Source organism: Oncorhynchus gorbuscha, linkage group LG21 (assembly GCF_021184085.1).
Source record: "Oncorhynchus gorbuscha isolate QuinsamMale2020 ecotype Even-year linkage group LG21, OgorEven_v1.0, whole genome shotgun sequence".
NCBI classification, from domain to species: Eukaryota; Metazoa; Chordata; class Actinopteri; order Salmoniformes; family Salmonidae; genus Oncorhynchus; species Oncorhynchus gorbuscha.
The window spans coordinates 52426211-52444404 of record NC_060193.1 but is presented as its reverse complement, the minus strand read 5'-3'; the positions used below and the strand labels follow the sequence as shown (position 1 = coordinate 52444404).

General features: G+C 40.6%; 2 protein-coding genes across 2 annotated transcripts; both read right to left on the bottom strand.

Moving 5' to 3' along the window:
* Positions 1 to 28: 28 nt before the first annotated feature.
* Positions 29 to 11190, bottom strand: LOC124007805 (zinc finger protein 436-like). Its single transcript, XM_046318574.1, has 2 exons — positions 10384 to 11190; positions 29 to 1539 (listed from the first exon to the last, which is right to left on the bottom strand). Exons 1-2 carry the CDS (start codon positions 10801 to 10803, stop codon positions 40 to 42), a joined length of 1920 nt encoding a protein of 639 aa, XP_046174530.1. The 5' UTR covers positions 10804 to 11190; the 3' UTR covers positions 29 to 39.
* A 1121-nt stretch (positions 11191 to 12311) lies between these two features.
* Positions 12312 to 17158, bottom strand: LOC124008189 (zinc finger protein 79-like). The gene is made up of 2 exons (XM_046319288.1): positions 16385 to 17158; positions 12312 to 16086 (listed from the first exon to the last, which is right to left on the bottom strand). The coding sequence occupies exons 1-2, from the start codon at positions 16787 to 16789 to the stop codon at positions 14542 to 14544; spliced, it is 1950 nt and encodes a 649-aa protein (XP_046175244.1). The 5' UTR covers positions 16790 to 17158; the 3' UTR covers positions 12312 to 14541.
* Positions 17159 to 18194: the final 1036 nt, after the last annotated feature.

Below are 18194 nucleotides of genomic sequence, written 5' to 3'. Positions count from 1 at the left end.
GCTGTTCCCTGCTGTGTGTGCACACAGTCTACATTCATTTCAGTTTGATGGTTTAGTGTGACATATTTTAATATGTATTTTTTGGTGTAATTTAAGATTATCTAATCGAGCAAAACTTTTCTCACAATCAGGGCAGTGGTGAGGCTTCACTCCTGTATGTATTTCTTGGTGTAATTTAAGTTTATCTAATCTAGCGAAAGTTCTGTCACAAACAGGGCAGTGGTGAGGTTTCTCTCCCGTATGTGTTCGCTGGTGTCTTATAAGATCCCTCACTTTTCTAAAGTTCTTACCGCAGTCAAAGCAGTAGTGTGGCTTCTCTCCTCCAGGACTGAAACCTTCGATCCACTCATCAGAATCATCAGTCTCTAGGGGCTCCTCTTCCTTCTCCTGTACTGTTTTGCTATGTGTTAGTGTTCTCTTTCCTGGAGCTCTAGCTCGTACTTTACTCTGCTGCCTTTTACTCCCTCTGACTTTGCTTAATGTTTTCTGCTGTGTGAGCACCCAGTCTACATTTGATGCACTGCTGGTAGCTTTGAAGGTATTCTCCAGCTGGTGTTTTTCAAGCTTCTCCAATAGAACAAAACTTTTTACACAGTCAGAAGAGTGACAAATCTGTTTCTCTTTTGCATGTTTTTTTTGGTGTGACGTAAGCTTATCGAAACGAGCAAAACCTCTGTTGCAATCAGGGCAGTGGTGAGACTTCACTCCTATGTGTATTTCTTTGTGGATCTTTAGCTTATCTAATCGAGCAAAACTTCTGCCGCAATCAGGGCAGTGGTGAGGCTTCTCTCCAGTATGTGTTTGCTGGTGTAATTTAAGCTTATCTAATCGAGCAAACCTTCTGTCACAATCAGAGCAGTGGTGAGGCTTCTCTCCAGTATGTGTTTGTCGGTGTCTTATAAGATCCCTCAGTTTTTGAAAGCTCCTACTGCAGTAGGCGCAGTAGTGAGGCTTTTCTCCTCCAGGACTGAAGCCATTAGTGTCATCAGTATCTAGGGGCTCCTCTTCCTTCTCCTGTGTTGTTTGGAGTTGTTGTAGTCTTTCTGAGTTTTGATTCTTCTTCTCTGATTGGCACTGGACATTGGCTGGGCATTGATGCTTTCTATATGAAAGCACACAGCCTTCATTTTCTCTTCTGCTGGCAGTTCTGAAGTTATTCTCCTGCAGGTACTGTTGCTTTTCCACAATTTCATTTTGACGAATGCGTGTGACAGCTTTATCCAGTGTTAGTTCTGGGTCTAATTGTAATTGCTTGGACAGTGTTCTGTCAAGTAAGCCTGCGACTAGTCTGTCTCTTATCATCTCACTGAGCAGAGCTCCATAACCACAATGTTCTGACAAACAATGAAGTGCAGTGATAAAATCATCAGCTGTCTCTCCTGCTTCTTGTTGTCTTTGATTGAATTTAGTTCGTTCTAATATTACATTCCTCCTAACTGCCAAATGTCCATCTTGCTGTTCATTATTAGAACTGTGGAAGTGTTCCCGCTCGATCAGGTTGTCATCTTGCAGGTCTTCTGAGGTGTCCATCTCCTCTGCCTGGAAATACATTTAAAATGGCATAATTACTAATAGGCCTATCGTCTCTGTTCTCTAAAACATTCATTTTGTAATAGATAGGTCTAATTTTCGATACAGTTAAAGTCCAAATTAGAAGAGAGAGCATTCAATAATTAGCTAAACAAATAACTTAGGTCTATACATTTTTACAGTAGTAGCTAGTTCTAATCATTTGAAATACCTAGCAGTATCAAGATGATCATGTATTGTTTTTCATTAGGTCTAGAGATCCCCATAGCATGTCATATGCCCACTGGGAAGGCTATGATAAAATTAAAATTAAAATTCTGGTTGAAATCTGGTCAGGACGTATTTTTTATGACATCTTTTCGACGTCATAAAAAAATAATTCCTATTTGGGTTGAACTCTTGATTGATCTACTTACCAGTTGTCTAAAGCACGAAACACACAATCTCACTGCCATATATATTTATCACTGAGGGAGGCCTTCTCTTGCAAGAACAAAAGCAGTACCTGCTGCGTGCCACCCCGGTAGCGACAAACCTATCGTTTCTACTCGTAGAATCGCAATACTTGTCAGTGGCCAACAACTTGACTTTAACCCAATCAGACAGCATGAACCCCCACTTGGGGGACCAACAGGAGTGACAACAAAAGGGGAAGGAAAATAGGAAATTGTCTCCGTACATCCACGGATGAGCCAGTCACACTTCAAGTGCAATGTATGCTATGGGATGGTAGCTAGCTAAGTGCACAGACACCACTGAATACTTACTGCTTATTACATTACACATCAAATCTCCTATTCGTGGTCAGTATCTGAAGCCCAGAGCAGACTTGTTTAGAAAGAACAGTGTGTTTGAATTAAGAGTTATCAAATCAAATTTATTTATATAGCCCTTCGTACATCAGCTGATATCTCAAAGTGCTGTACAGAAACCCAGCCTAAAACCCCAAACAGCAAACAATGCAGGTGTAAAAGCACGGTGGCTAGGAAAAACTCCCTAGAAAGGCCAAAACCTCATCGTCTGACTCTCTGATGCAGCAGTCCAGTAGGTGCTGAATAGAATGAGCTGCTTATCAACTAGCTAATCAACTTTACATACTATAGAAAACCAAAGCCTTTGTTGACACGAGAGTTCAGAGCAGCCTGTTAATTACAAACAAAACAGCGAAAGCACGGTCTTCGTGGAAAAGGCGCATCATTAAAAACATTGGTAAACAACTGGTTGCAGTTCAGAGCCAACCTGGATAATAAAGGAGATCCTGAAGGAAATCTACAAGTATCAACAACATCAACAGAAGGTCAGCATCCTGGAGTCGCCTCTTCACTGTTGACGTTGAGACAGGTGTTTTGCGGGTACTATTTAATGAAGCTGCCAGTTGAGGACTTGTGAGGCGCCTGTCTCAAACTAGACACTAATGTACTTGTCTTCTTGCTCAGTTGTGCACCGTGGCCTCCCACTCCTTTTTTTATTCTGGTTAGAGCCAGTTTGCGCTGTTCTGCGAAGGGAGTAGTACACAGCATTGTATGAGATCTTCAGTTCCTTGGGAATTTCTCGCATGGAATAACCATTTCTCAGAACAAGAATAGACTGACGAGTTTCAGAAGAAAGTTGTTTCTAGCCATTTTGAGCCCGTAATCAAACCCAGAAATGCTGATGCTCCAAATAATCAACTAGTCTAAAGAAGGCCAGTTGTATTGCTTCTTTAATCAGAACAACAGTTTTCAGCTGTGCTAACATTATTGCAAAAGGATTTTCTAATGATCAATTAGCCTTTTAAAATTATAAACTTGGATTAGCTAACAAAACATGCCATTGGAACACAGGAGTGATGGTTGCTGATAAAGGCCCTCTGTACGCCTATGTCGATATTCCATTTAAGAAATCTGCAGTTTCCAGCTACAATAGTCATTTACAACTATGTCTACACTGTATTTGACAAAGTAAGACTGGATTTTATTTATAAAATCGGAAGTTTTATAGTCGGAAGTCGGAAGTTTACATACACTTAGTTTGGAGTCATTAAAACTTGTTTTTCAACCACTCCACAAATTTCTTGTTAACCTCTCTGGGATAGGGGGCAGTATTTTGAAGTTTGGATGACAAACGTGCCCAAAGTCGACTGCCTGTTACTCAGGCCCAGAAGCTAGGATATGCATATGCATGGTAGTATTGGATAGAAAACACAAAAAAGTTTCTAAAACTGTTCAAATAATGTCTGAGTATAACAGAACTGATATGGCAGGCAAAACCCCGAGGTTAAACCATCCCCCCCAAAAGAATGTCAGCCTACCACTGTTTCTAATGGCTGTCATGTTTATTATGAGGCGAAATCCTCCCATATTGCAGTTCCTAGGGCTTCCACTAGATGTCAATAGTCTTTAGAAAAACTACAAATTCTAGCTATTTTTTCTAAGTGGCTCCCATTTTGGCTGTAGTGTTTATGTGCGTGGATGAGAGCGCGTTCTTTGATGTTTATCTCCGGTAAACACAATAACGATTCTCCGTCTTAACTTGTATCGTTTATTTACGTATTAGGGTACCCGAGGTTTGATTATAAACGTTGTTTGACTTGTTATGGAGAAGTTTATTGGTAACATTTTGGGATTCATTTTGTATGCAATTTGAAGGAGGGAAACCGGTGGATTATTGACTGAAGCGCACCAGCTAAACTGAGATTTTGGGGATATAAAGAAGGACATTATCGAACAATTAGCTTTGGAGTGCCAACAGAAGATCTTCAAATGTAAGGCATTTATTATATTGCTATTTCTGACTTCCGTGGCGCCCTTGCCTGGTTGAAATATGTTTTTCATGCTTTTGTATGCGGGGCGCTGTCCTCAGACAATCGCATGGTGTGCTTTCACCGTAAAGCCTTTTTGAAATTTGACACAGCAGCTGGATTAACAAGAAGTTAAGCTTTATTTTGATGTATGACACTTGTATTTTCATGTATGTTAAATATTTCTATAATTTGAATATCTCGCTCTGTAATTTCACAGGATGTTGGCCAGGTGAGACGCTATCATTCCACCTGCCCGTAAGAAGTTAAAACTATAGTTTTCGCAAGTCGGTTAGGACATCTACTTTGTGCATGACAAGTAATTTTTCCAACAATTGTTTACAGACAAATTATTTCACTGTATCACAATTCCAGTGTGTCAGGGGTTTGCATACACTAAGTTGACTGTGCCTTTAAACAGCTTGGAAAATTCTAGAAAATGATGTCATGGCATTAGAAGCTTCTGATATGCTAATTGACATCATTTGATGTGGATGCATTTCAAGGCCTACCTTCAAACTCAGGGCCTCTTTGCTTGACATCATGGGAAAATCAAAAGAAACCACCCATGACCTCAGAAAAAAAATTGTAGACCTCCACAAGTCTGGTTCATCCTTGGGAGCAATTTCCAAACGCCTGAAGGTACCATGTGCATCTGTACAAACAATAGTACCGCAAGTATAATCACCATGGGACCACGCAGTCATACCGCTCAGGAAGGAGATACGTTCTGTTTCCTAGAGATGAACGTACTTTGCTGTGAAAAGTGCAAATCAATCCCAGAACAACAGCAAAGGACCTTGTGAAGATGCTGGAGGAAACAGGTACAAAAGTATCTATATCCACAGTAAAACGAGTCCTATATTGACATAACCTGAAAGGCTGCTCAGCAAGGAAGACGACACTGCTCCAAAACCGCCATAAAAAAAGCCAGACTACGGTTTGCAACTGCACATGGGGACAAAGATGGTACTTTTTGGAGAAATGTTCTCTGGTCTGATGAAACAAAAATAGAACTGTTTGGCCTTAATGACCATTGGTATGGTTGGGGGGGAAAGGGGAGGCTTGCAAGCTGAAGACCACCATCCCAACTGTGAAGCAGGAGGGTGGCAGCATCATGTTGTCAGCGTGTTTTGCTGCAGGAGGTACTTTTGCACTTCACAAAATAGATGGCATCATGAGGGAGGACAATTATGTGGATATATTGAAGCGACATCAAGACATCAGTCAGGAAGTTAAAGCTTGGTCGCAAATGGGTCTTCCAAATGGACAGTGACCCCAAGCACACTTCCAAAGTTGTGGCAAAAAAAGGACAAAGTCAAGGTATTGGAGTGGCCATATCAAAGCCCTGACCTCAATCCCATAGAACATTTGTGGGCAGAACTGAAAAAGCATGTGAGAGCAAGGAGGCCTACAATCCTGACTGAGTTACACCAGCTCTGCCAGGAGGAATTCACCCAACTTATTGTGGGAAGCTTGTGGAAGGATACCCAAAATGTTTGACCCAAGTTAAACAATTTAAAGGCAATGCTACCAAATACTAATTGAGTATGTGAAATTCTGACCCACTGGGAATGTGATGAAAGAAATAAAAGCTTAAATAAATAATTCTCTACTATTATTCTGACATTTCACATTCTTAAAATAAAAGTGGTGACCCTAACTGACCGAAGACAGAGAATTCTTACTAGGATTAAATGTCAGGAAAAAATGTTTTAATGCATTTGGCTAAGGTGTATGTAAACCTCCGACTTAAAATGTAAAAACACTCAACCGCTCTCTAAAAGCTTCACTAAATCAAAAGTCTTACTTGAACCATAAATAGTTCTCCAGAAGATTACGAAGAAAAGCTTATCCATTGTTTAAAAATGGCCTTTTTGCAGATTGCCATGTCTAATTTTCGATTAATTGAAAAATGCTACATTTTTCAAAGGATCTCTTTTTCAAACAAGCATTGCAGAGCTGGCTACAATTTTAATTTCATCCCCCTCTAAAGATAACAAATATTATGGCTGAACTCAAATGTGCTGGTTATTAAAATACCTATATTTATGGGATAGATGTTTGAAAAGGGTATTTTGTTCTTAAATTATATTGTAAATTGGAATGGTAGAGTTAGGTCATTCATGGAGTTATCAGAATTGTACAGGGAGGTCTGCTCAATCCAAGAGTACAGCATTACCCCAAAAATGGAGTAGGCAGTGGCTGCGGAAGGAGGTAGGGACTCGTCTGTCTGCCCAATATAAAGGATCAAAACTGTCAGAGGAATAAAATAGGAAAGTATACCAGTTTCATTTGAGGACCAGGATGTTGACAACTGTGCCATACAGATGACAAAATAGTTGGGAAGAGATTTTTGATGTACCAATTCCATGGTACATGGTGTATGAGTTGGTATGTAAAATGATGCAAGATTCAAGACTGTGCTTTTCAACTAAAATTATTATTTACAGTAGAACTCGTCACCAACAAAATTTTGAATATTTAGGCATACAATCATCGAAGCTCTGCAGATTTTGTTGTGAGGATACAGAATCAATAGACCATTTATTTTGGTAATGCCCTCAGGTAGCCCGTTTCTGGTCTCAGGAATGGCTGAAAATGCATAACATTGATCTAAAATTGACCCTAGACATTGTACTGTTGGAGGATTTGGGGAGACAGGGTCAGTAAATTACTAACACTCTTAATAAAAGTTTTTATCTTCAACTCGCAATCTGTGGATTCTATTCGATAGATTGAAATTGTGTTTTAAACATCACAGCATAGTTGAAAGATATACAGTGGGGCAAAAAAGTATTTAGTCAGCCACCAATTATGCAAGTTCTCCCACTTAAAAAGATGAGAGGCCTGGAATTTTCATCACAGGTACACTTCAACTATGACAGACAAGATGAGAAAAAAAAGCACATTGTAGGATTTTTAATTAATTTATTTGCAAATTATGGTGGAAAATAAGTATTTGTTCAATAACAAAAGTTTCTCGATACTTTGTTATATACCCTTTGTTGGCAATGACAGAGGTCAAACGTTTTCTGTAAGTCTTCACACACTGTTGCTTGTATTTTGGCCCATTCCGCCATGCAGATCTCCTCTAGAGCAGTGATGTTTTGGGGCTGTTGCTGGGCAACACGGACTTTCAAGTCCCTCCAAAGATTTTCTATGAGGTTGAGATCTGGAGACTGGCTAGGCCACTCCAGGACCTTGAAATGCTTCTTACGAAGCCACTCCTTCGTTGCCCGGGCGGTGTGTTTGGGATCGTTGTCATGCTGAAAGAACCAGCCACTTTTCATCTTCAATGCCCTTGCTGATGGAAGGAGGTTGTCACTCGATCTCACAATACATGGCCCCATTCATTCTTTCCTTTACACGGATCAGTCGTCCTGGTCCCTTTGCAGAAAAACAGCCCCAAGGCATGATGTTTCCACCCCCATGCTTCACAGTAGGTATGGTGTTCTTTGGATGCAACTCAGCATTCTTTGTCCTCCAAACACGACGAGTTGAGTTTTTACCAAAAAGTTATATTTTGGCTTCATCTGACCATATGACATTCTCCCAATCTTCTTCTGGATCATCCAAATGCTCTCTAGCAAACTTCAGACGGGCCTGGACATGTACTGGCTTAAGCAGGGGGACACGTCTGGCACTGCAGGATTTGAGTCCCTGGTGGCGTAGTGTGTTACTGATGGTAGGCGTTGTTACTTTGGTCCCAGCTCTCTGCAGGTCATTCACTAGGTCCCCCCGTGTGGTTCTAGGATTTTTGCTCACCGTTCTTGTGATCATTTTGACCCCACGGGGTGAGATCTTGCATGGAGCCCTAGATCGAGGGAGATTATCAGTGGTCTTGTATGTCTTCCATTTCCTAATAATTGCTCCCACAGTTGATTTCTTCAAACCAAGCTGCTTACCTATTGCAGATGCAGTCTTCCCAGCCTGGTGCAAGTCTACAATTTTGTTTCTGGTGTCCTTTGACAGCTCTTTGGTCTTGGCCATAGTGGAGTTTGGAGTGTGACTGTTTGAGGTTGTGGACAGGTGTTTTTTATACTGATAACAAGTTCAAACAGGTGCCATTAATACAGGTAACGAGTGAAGGACAGAGGAGCCTCTTAATGAAGAAGTTACAGGTCTGTGAGAGCCAGAAATCTTGCTTGTTTGTAGGTGACCAAATACTTATTTTCCACCATAATTTGCAAATTCATTAAAAATCCTACAATGTGATTTTCTGGATTTTTTTTTCTCATTTTGTCTGTCATAGTTGAAGTGTACCTATGGTGAAAATTACAGGCCTCTCATATTTTTAAGTGGGAGAACTTGCATAATTGGTGGCTGACTAAATACTTTTTTGCCCCACTGTATACCTGCTGGAGCGCATGCTACGGGTGGGTGCTGTTATGGTGACCAGTGAGCTGAAATAAGGCAGGGCTTTACCTAGCAAATACTTGTTTCTTGTTACATTGTACAATCTTCAATGTTATGTCATAATTACATATGATTCTTGCAAATTAGTTTGCAATGAGCCAGGCTGCCCAAACTGTTGCATATACCCCGACTCTGCATTTAATGAACGCAAGAGAAGTGACACAATTTCACCTGGTTAATATTGCTTGCTAACCTGGATTTATTTTAGCTAAATGTGCAGGTTTAAAAATATATACTACTGTGTATTGCTTTTAAGAAAGGCATTGATGTTTATGGTTAGGTACAGTAGTGCAACGATTGTGCTTTTTTCGCAAATGCGCTTTTGCTAAAACATCCCCCAGCGTTGTATCGATTATATGCAGGACACGCTAGATAAACTAGCAATATCATCAAACATGTGCAGTTAACTAGTGATTATGATTGATTGATTGTTTTTTATAAGATAAGTTTAATGCTAGCTAGCAACTTACCTTGGCTTCTACTGCATTCGCGTAACAGGCAGGCTCCTCGTGGAGTGCAATGAGAGGCAGGTGGTTAGAGCGCTGGACTAGTTAACCGTAAGGTTGCAAGATTGAATCCCTGAGCTGACAAGGTAAAATTCTGTAGTTCTGCCCCTGAACAAGGCAGTTAACCCACCGTTCCTAGGCCGTCATTGAAAATAAGAATGTGTCTGACTTGCCTAGTTAAATAAAGGTGTAAAAAAAAATGTTATGAAAACTTGAAATCGGCCCTAATTAATCGGCCATTCCGATTAATCGGTCGACCTCTAGTCTGCGTAGAGGTGAATCAGAGACTCACCAGTAGCGAGAGGGACATCATTGATGAATACAGAAAAGAGAGTCGGCCCGAGAATTGAACCCTGTGGCACCCCAAAAGAGACTGCCAGAGGTCCGGACAACAGGCCCTCCAATTTGACACACTGAACTCTATCAGAGAAGTAGTTGGTGAACCAGGAGAGGCAATCATTTGAGAAACCAAGGCTGTTGAATCTGCCAATAAGAATGTGGTGAATGACAGAGTCGAAAGCCTTGGCCAGGTCAATGAATAAGGCTGCACAGTAATGTCTCTTATCGATGGCGGTTATGATATCGTTTAGGACCTTGAGCGTGGCTGAGGTGCAGCCATGACCAGCTCTGGAACCAGATTGCATAGCGGAGAAGGTACGGTGGGATTCGAAATGGATGGTAATCTGTTTGTTAACTTGGCTTTCTAAGACCTTGGAAGGCAAGGTAGGATAGATATTAGTCTGTAGCAGAATTATGAAACAATTACTGTATGCAGAGATGCAAAAAAAAAAAATCCATTTATTAATCTATTTTAAATGTAAGAATATGTTGCAGAATTAAACTTTCATTGGTGCCTATGGAAACAAATAGAAATATAATGAACAATCCAACTTTCACTATCCAACTTACTCCACTGAAATACTTTTTACAGTATGTAATAAACTGTAGTCGAGTGGTCATTACCAGGTTGATGGTCTATAACCAGTACATAATATAGTGGCCAGAATTATGACCAACTGGTCATATGGTGGTCAGTAAAATACGTCATACCCTGGTCAGTAAAAAGGCATAATGTTTTGCCAGGTTTTGCCCACTGGGTAGTGATCTGGGTTAGAGAAGGTTAATTGGCAGTAGAAGTAGTATCTTTACCTGTGGATAGTCTGACTTCGTCTCCTTGTGTTTAATGAAGCCAGACAGCCAGGACAGTGTGGTGAGTATTTGTGGTTGTATTCCTGATGCGGCATCCCCACTCTTCCCCTTAATTTTCCTCCTCAGTCTGACATATCGGTCTCTCAATTTCTTCCATTTCGTCCTGCAAATCTGTTCTTCTACTCTCAGAGTTTGGGCTATCTCCTTCCAGCTGTTGCTGGTTATTGTGAAGTCTTTATAGTCTTTCAATGAGGTGTTGTACAAATTGTTGTACCTTCTGACCTCTTCAATTAGCTTTTCCTCGAAACTTGCGTCGTCTTGCATCTTGCTTGTCTTAGCGTCATCAGTATAATGGGGCTCATCTTCATCTTGGTTCTCCTGCATTGTTTGGTTCAGTCCTTCCTTCTCAAGTTCCGCCATTTTCTCTGATGTGTTATATATCCGAACAGAAAGGGTGTGGGTAAAACCAGAGGCTGCAAACCAACGAAGTCTGGTGTGCTATTCTATAAACAACATTTTTGTCTGCTTCTGCAGGTAGCAATTGAAGCTTTTGGTTAGATTTGATTCAAAGAAAATAAAAATTCCATCATCTCACACGAGCCAAGGCTTGTTGTTGCTACTGCATATCTATTCTACTTTCTACGGTATGCTATTCCTCTCTCCACACCAGACGCAGTGTGGTCAGGTTTAGAAAGAACAAGACAAACACAGCAACATAAACTACCGATTGATAACGACTCTGGCTGACTATTTTCTGCAATCATTGGCACTTTAGAGTTGGCATTTTACATGATCCGATATGCAAATCACATGCACGGCGAAATGTCGTAAAATGCAGGCAGACGTTTCACTTTACTTCTCAATGCCGAGTATGGAAAGTCCAAAGGGCCTATAAGTGGGTCATCACTAGTTACCACAGCCACAAAGTAGAAATGTCTAAACCCTGTCTATTTAAAACATTTATATTTTTCAAATCTGATTTTAAACCTAACCTTAACCGTTTTTTAAAAATGTTTTAAAAAATTCGATCTGATTTTTTTACTCGAGACTTTTGACTTAGTGGCTGTGGTAACTACTGGCAACCCCAAAAAGTGTGGAGAAAAGACAACTGTGGAGAACGACCCCAGTTGGTAAACCTGGTTGAAAAGACGTATTTTTATTAAGTTTTATTCTGGTCGCAAACTGGTTGAAAAGTACGTTTTTTTACGACCACCAGTTGGTGATAATAGTGACCTATCTTACCAGCTGGTCATCATTCTGTCCACTATATTATGTGCTACATTATGCAGCCTACTGGTCATAGTTAAGACCTCATCATAACCTGGTAATGACCACCTGACTACAGCTGATTATCAGCATTCTTAGAAAAAAGGGTTCCAAAAGGGTTCTTTGGCTGTCCCCATTAGAGACCCCTTTTTGGTTCCAGGGTGAAGCCTTTTTGGTTCCACATACAACCCTTTTGTGTTAAATATAGAACCTTCTGTGGAACGTGTTCTACCTGGAACCAAAAAGTGTTCTTCAAAGGTTTATCCTATGGGGACAGCCAAATAACCCCTTTAGGTTCAAGAGGACACCTTTTTTTCTAAGAGTGTACTGTAAAAAGTACTGCAGAGGATAAAGTTGGATATTGAAAACATTGTTCATTAAATGTATATTTGTTTCCATAGACGCCATAATCTGAAACATATTCTTACATTTAAAATAGATAAAGCAATGGCAAAAAACATTTTTTTTAAAACCTTTATTTAACTAGGCAAGTCAATTAAGAACAAATTCTTATTTTCAATGACGGCCTAGGAACAGTGGGTTAACTGCCTGTTCAGGGGTAGAACGACAGATTTGTACCTTGTCAGCTCGGGGGTTTGAACTTGCAACCTTCCGGTTACTAGACCAACGCTCTAACCACTAAGCTACCCTGCCTACTGCATACAGTAATTGTTTCATAATTCACCCACAGACATTACATGCATAGAAATACCGGAATACAATATATTTTTATTTGTTTTATTTGATTAATGATTAATATGAGTGGTGTGATGGGGTAGATCGTCATCAAGGACCTCTGAGCAAAGAATGCGATCTGGAGTGTAGTGGTCCTCTTGAAGAATCATGTGATGGGTCAGATCTGCAGTGAAGATAATCATTTTGTGGAATAGACACTGCCTGGAATGCGGTTTTAACCAATCAGCATTTTGGATTAGAACCACCCGTTGTATAAAAAAGCGCATCTAACACCGGATCCGGAAGTTCAATTTCGTTGCTAGCTAGAGTAAAGAAAATAGTGCTTCGTCCCATTTTGCTTGGTCAAGCCACCTAATGGATATACACTACACAAGGCGGACTTCCTCTGTGGGCGTAACGCAAGTGTCCGCTGCCCCCCAAAATGACTCCACCCACGAACATGCACGCACGTAAACCGTGTAACCACCTATAGAGATGTCTTCAAAAAAGAGCAACTTGCTCATACTTTGCATCCTTTTCCACCACTACGGCAGGGACATATTTTAGGACTTTCCAGAGGGCCCGCAACACACCATGACAATTACTGTCAGCATATAAAATACATTTCCGATTGGCATAATGTGGGCATGCCGGACACAACAGAACAATAACTCACAGTAAAATATTTAAGTCAGAATCTACTAGTGCTGAGCGATTAACCAACATTTCGTTTTGTTATTAAACAACTAATTAACCGACGACGCTTCAATTACTTGAATTGCATTTCGTTTGTTTTGTGTATGTGAGTCTAACGCACTGTTTCTCTAATCATTCAAGTCAGAAATCAAGTCAGGATCCATTTTTTTATTTTATGTTTTATTTTTGTACCTTTATTTAACTAGGCAAGTCAGTTAAGAACAAATTCTTATTTTCAATGATGCCTAGGAACAGTGGGTTAACTGCCTGTTCAGGGGCAGAATTACATATTTGTACCTTGTCAGCTCAGGGATTTGAACTTTCAACCATTCAGGTACTAGTCCAATACTCTAACCACTATGCTACCCTGCCACAGAGCTGGGAGGCAGAGTTTTTATTTAAAAAATATTCAACCTAGTTTAACTCAAACGTGGTAAATAACTACAATGACCATAATCCATTTTGATATCTGTTTAGAACACATTTCCTTGATGTTCTTCTCCCAAACATGCCACTGCTTTACTTACAAATGTAAAACAAGATTGCAGGAGAACAGGAACTACCACAGCAGTCAAATCTTTTCTTAGTTTCTTAAAATGTACACAAAAAAACTGTCTTTGTTTTCCAGCTGTATTGTTGTGCAGACTACCTGCACTCTGTCCCAACTGCTGTATGGAAAGTTGACCGATGCACTCCAGCAAGCAGGCTGCCTGCATGCACATATCTATTACTGCTAGCGAGAAACAAGACTCCAATCTAAATTACTGCACACATTGTTAATTGCTGAAAAGCTTAATGGGAAAATATATAATAGTAATATTTTCAGGGTCAATTTCAGGTGGAACTAATTATTTGTGGAAATTCTTACACAAGAACACTCAAAGTCAATCTTAAATTAATCATTGTTCATTTGTCAGCGCACTGGAGAGGTTCCAACTAACTCAATGCACCATAGTACACATGTTAATCAGGAGCTCTTTTTGGGCAGTCCCAGCAGTTGTCTTATATATGGCTCTACACAGACAAGTTATATTTGCATGATTTAGCATAATTAATTAATCATTACTGTTTTGTTTCATTCATGTGACCGACCAATACTGGTTCATAACATGTGACAGACTAACACCTCACGAGGCTTCTCTCTAAACGGAGACCTTGAAAATGAGATATATTTTGTTTGTTCTCAAAACAATGTCTGGGTATACTGCCAAATTGCAGTTACTGATAAGAGTCAACCACTTGAAATCTGTTGAACACAGAAATTGGTTTATAGAACAGCACATGAATAGAACACAGAAATTAGTTATAAGAAAAGCACAAATATTAAAATTCCCATTACAATAGGGTTTTGTAAATCTTACACAAGATGACGCAAGTTTGGAGGAAAAGGTCATTGAAGAGGTCAGAAGGAAAAACAATAGGGTTTTGTAAATCCTAATAATCTGATAACATTTTAGCTAACAGATTATTAGATTGTCAGTGATTAGGTAGGTTCCCACTTCCTGCAACCCCACTTCTGCATTATAGATCGAGGAAATCTGAGACACCAGAGTAGTGCCTCTTCTCGTGGTGTTTTCTGTCACCATCTTGGGAGAAGCGTTGCCCACAGACAGCACATTGGTATGGTTTCTCTCCAGTGTGAACTAGCATGTGTACCTTAAGTTTCTCTTTTCGAAAGAATCGTTTTCCACAGTATCTGCACTGATGATTTCTCTCTCCAGTATGAACCCTCCTCACATGCATCACCATGCCATCTTTGCGAGTAAATGTCTTTCCGCATTCCAAACAAGGATAGGTTGCTCTTTCTCCAGAGGTATGTGTTAGTATGTGTCTTTGGTACGATTTTATGTATGGAAAACTCTTCCCGCACTCAGTGCAGTGATAAGGTGTCTCTCCAGTGTGTACTCGCATGTGTATTTTGATGTTGCGATACTCCTTCCCACATATTGTGCAGAGAAATGTTTCTATTTTTCTCAAATGTGTTCTCCTGTGTCTTTCAAAAAGTCCCTTGTACAAGAACTGCTTGTCACAGTCAGGACAGTGGAGGATCTCTCTGTGTACTAAAAAGTGTGCTTTCCAGTCAACCAGGTCTGAAAACCTTTCCTCACACTTTGAACAGCTGTAACTTTTCTTGTGTGTTAGCTGATGTTTTTCAAGCTGTTCCAATATGACAAAGCTTTTCACACAGTCAGAGCAGTGGAAATTACGTTCCTCCTTCATGTGTGTTTTTTGGTGTAATTTAAGATTATCTAATCGAGCAAAACTTTTGTCACAGTCAGGGCAGTCGTAAGGCTTCTCTCCTGTATGTGTTCGCTGATGTCTTATAAGACGATTCTCTTGTTTGAAGCTCTTACCACAGTCAGAGCAGACGTAGGGCTTCTCTACAGTACTGAAACTCTCGGTCCAGTTATCAGAAGTACCTTCAGGATCCTCTTCATTCTCCTGCGTTGTTTGGGGTTGTTGTCCTTTTTCTACGTGTTGATTCTTTCTAACAGAACTTTTGCAAGGCGAGTCTTTGCCTAGCTGTGACTGGACCATTTCCCCCCCTGGTGCACTAGCTCGAATTTGACTCTTCTGCCTGCCTCTGCTGGCTGTTCTCTGCGGTGTGTTCACACGGTCTACATTCAGTCCAGCCTGTTCGAGCCGTGTGACATGTTCCTCTTTCATATGTCTTTTTGCGTGTAATTTAAGCTTATCCAATTGAGCAAAACTTTTGTCACAAACAGGGCAGTGGTGATGCTTCTCTCCAGTATGTGATCTCTGGTGTCTTATAAGATCCCTCACTTTTCTATAGCTCTTACTGCAGTCAAAACAGTAGTGTGGCTTCTCTCCTCCAGGACTGAAACCCTCGATCCAATCATCAGAGTCATCAGTATCTAAGGGCTCCTCTTCCTTCTCCTGTATTGTTTTGCTATGTGATGGTGTTCTCTTTCCGGGAGCTCTAGCTCGTATTTTACTCTGAACTACAAAATGTCCATCTTGCTGCTCATTATTAGAACTGTGGAAGTGGTCCCGCTCGATCAGGTTGTCATCTTGCAGGTCTTCTGAGGTGTCCATCTCCTCTGTCTGGAAATACATTTAAAATGGCATAATTACTAGTGGGCCTACTGTCTCTGTTCTCTAAAACATTTGTTTTGTAATAATATAGTCTACTTTTCGATACATTTAAGTCCAAATTAGAATAGATAGCATTCAATAATTAGCTAAACAAATTACTTACATCTTTACAGTAGTAGTAGGGCCTAATCGTTTGAAATACCTAACAGTATCAACATGATAATGATTTGTTTGTCATTAAGCCTAGAGATCACCATAGGTTAGTGATCTAGGCAAGAAAAGATTAATTGACAGTAATAGTATTTACCTTCTTCTCCTTGTGTTTAATGAAGCCAGACAGCCAGGACAGCGTGGTGAGTATTTGTGGTTTTCCTGATGCTGCATCCCCACTCTTCCCCTTCATTTTCCTCCTCAGTCGAACATATCGGTCTCTCAAGTTCTTCCATTTCGTCCTGCAAATCTGTTCTTCTACTCTCAGAGTTTTGGCTATCTCCTTCCAGCTGTTGTTGGTCATGGTAAAGTCTTTATAGTCTTTCAATGAGGTGTTGTACAAATTGTTGTACCTTCTGACCTCTTCAATTACCCTTTCCTCCAAACTTGCGTCGTCTTGCGTCTTGCTTGTCTTAGCGTCATCAGTATATTGCGGCTCCTCGTCATCTTGGTTTTCCTGCATTGTTTGGGGCAGTCCTTCGTCCTTCTCAAAGTCCGCCATTTTCCCTGATGTGCGTTTTGTATCTGATCAGAGGGGGTGTGGGTAAAACCACAAGCTGAAAACGAAGTCTGCTGTGCTATTCTATACACAACCGCTGTCTATTTTTTCTTGTAACAATTTAAGCTTTTGGTTAGATTTGATTCGTAGTGAAACAAAAATTAAAAGCCCATCATTTCACACGATCCTTGTTGTTGCTACTGCATATCTATCCCACTGACTGGTTAGGTTGTCCTCTCTCCACACCAGACGCAGCGTGATGAGGTTTAGAAAGAACAAGACACACACAGAGAAAGCTAAACTACCGATTGAAAACGAATCTAGACGACAAGATCGGATATACAAATCACATGCATGTTGAAACGTCAAAACTGCCACTTCTTCGGGATTGTGTTGGTGTATCGCATCCAATTTAAGATGCATACACCGCCGCCTACTGTACTGGAGTTTGAGGCCATTCACGGCCTACCTACATTAAATTATTTGTGATATGGTCCTATACAATTTGGGGAGTGTAAAACATATGTTTGTTGTTGTTGTATTTACATTTACATTTGACATTTAAGTCATTTAGCAGACGCTCTTATCCAGAGCGACTTACAAATTGGTGCATTCACCTTATGACATCCAGTGGAACAGTCACTTTACAATAGTGCATCTAAATCTTAAAGGGGGGGGTGAGAAGGATTACTTATCCTATCCTAGGTATTCCTTAAAGAGGTGAGGTTTCAGGTGTCTCCGGAAGGTGGTGATTGACTCCGCTGTCCTGGCGTCGTGAGTGAGTTTGTTCCACCATTGGGGGGCCAGAGCAGCGAACAGTTTTGACTGGGCTGAGCGGGAACTGTACTTCCTCAGTGGTAGGGAGGCGAGCAGGCCAGAGGTGGATGAACGCAGTGCCCTTGTTTGGGTGTAGGGCCTGATCAGAGCCTGGAGGTACTGAGGTGCCGTTCCCCTCACAGCTCCGTAGGCAAGCACCATGGTATTACCCTACCAACGGCCTGGGAGGACAGAACACTACCACTCAACACCCCCTGCAACTGTTCTGCAGTAAAACCTCGCAATCCCAAGTATGTATCTGCCGCTGCCACCACAACCTCTCTTTTCTGGGACTTTAGATCCATTTTTGTAGTACAATTGACAACCATAGCTACTGTATGAATGCCAATAAACCTACCTTACTGAAGCACATGTTATTTCAATCACTCTCTATTAGTCTATGCCCACTCACAGGAATCCTCTCAGGATCCCCATTATAGTGAATGGGGAAATGTTCAATATTCGTGCACATTTAAAAAAAAAAAATTTTTAAGATTAACATAGTACCAACAATTGCTTCTATTACACAAGATGCAACGTTATGTCCTTGAACCGATTGTTTTAATATCACACAGAATAAATTATAAAGATA

What these genes read in the sequence shown, in the direction of transcription:
- LOC124008189 (XM_046319288.1), bottom strand. Translation starts at nt 16,789, where the DNA reads ATGGCGGACTTTGAGAAGGACGAAGGACTGCCCCAAACAATGCAGGAA. An exon ending in TTAAACACAAGGAGAAGAAG is followed by an intron (nt 16,087 to 16,384) that starts GTAAATACTATT and finishes ATGTATTTCCAG; the next exon opens with ACAGAGGAGATGGACACCTC.
- LOC124007805 (XM_046318574.1), bottom strand. Translation starts at nt 10,803, where the DNA reads ATGGCGGAACTTGAGAAGGAAGGACTGAACCAAACAATGCAGGAGAAC. An exon ending in CGAAGTCAGACTATCCACAG is followed by an intron (nt 1,540 to 10,383) that starts GTAAAGATACTA and finishes ATGTATTTCCAG; the next exon opens with GCAGAGGAGATGGACACCTC.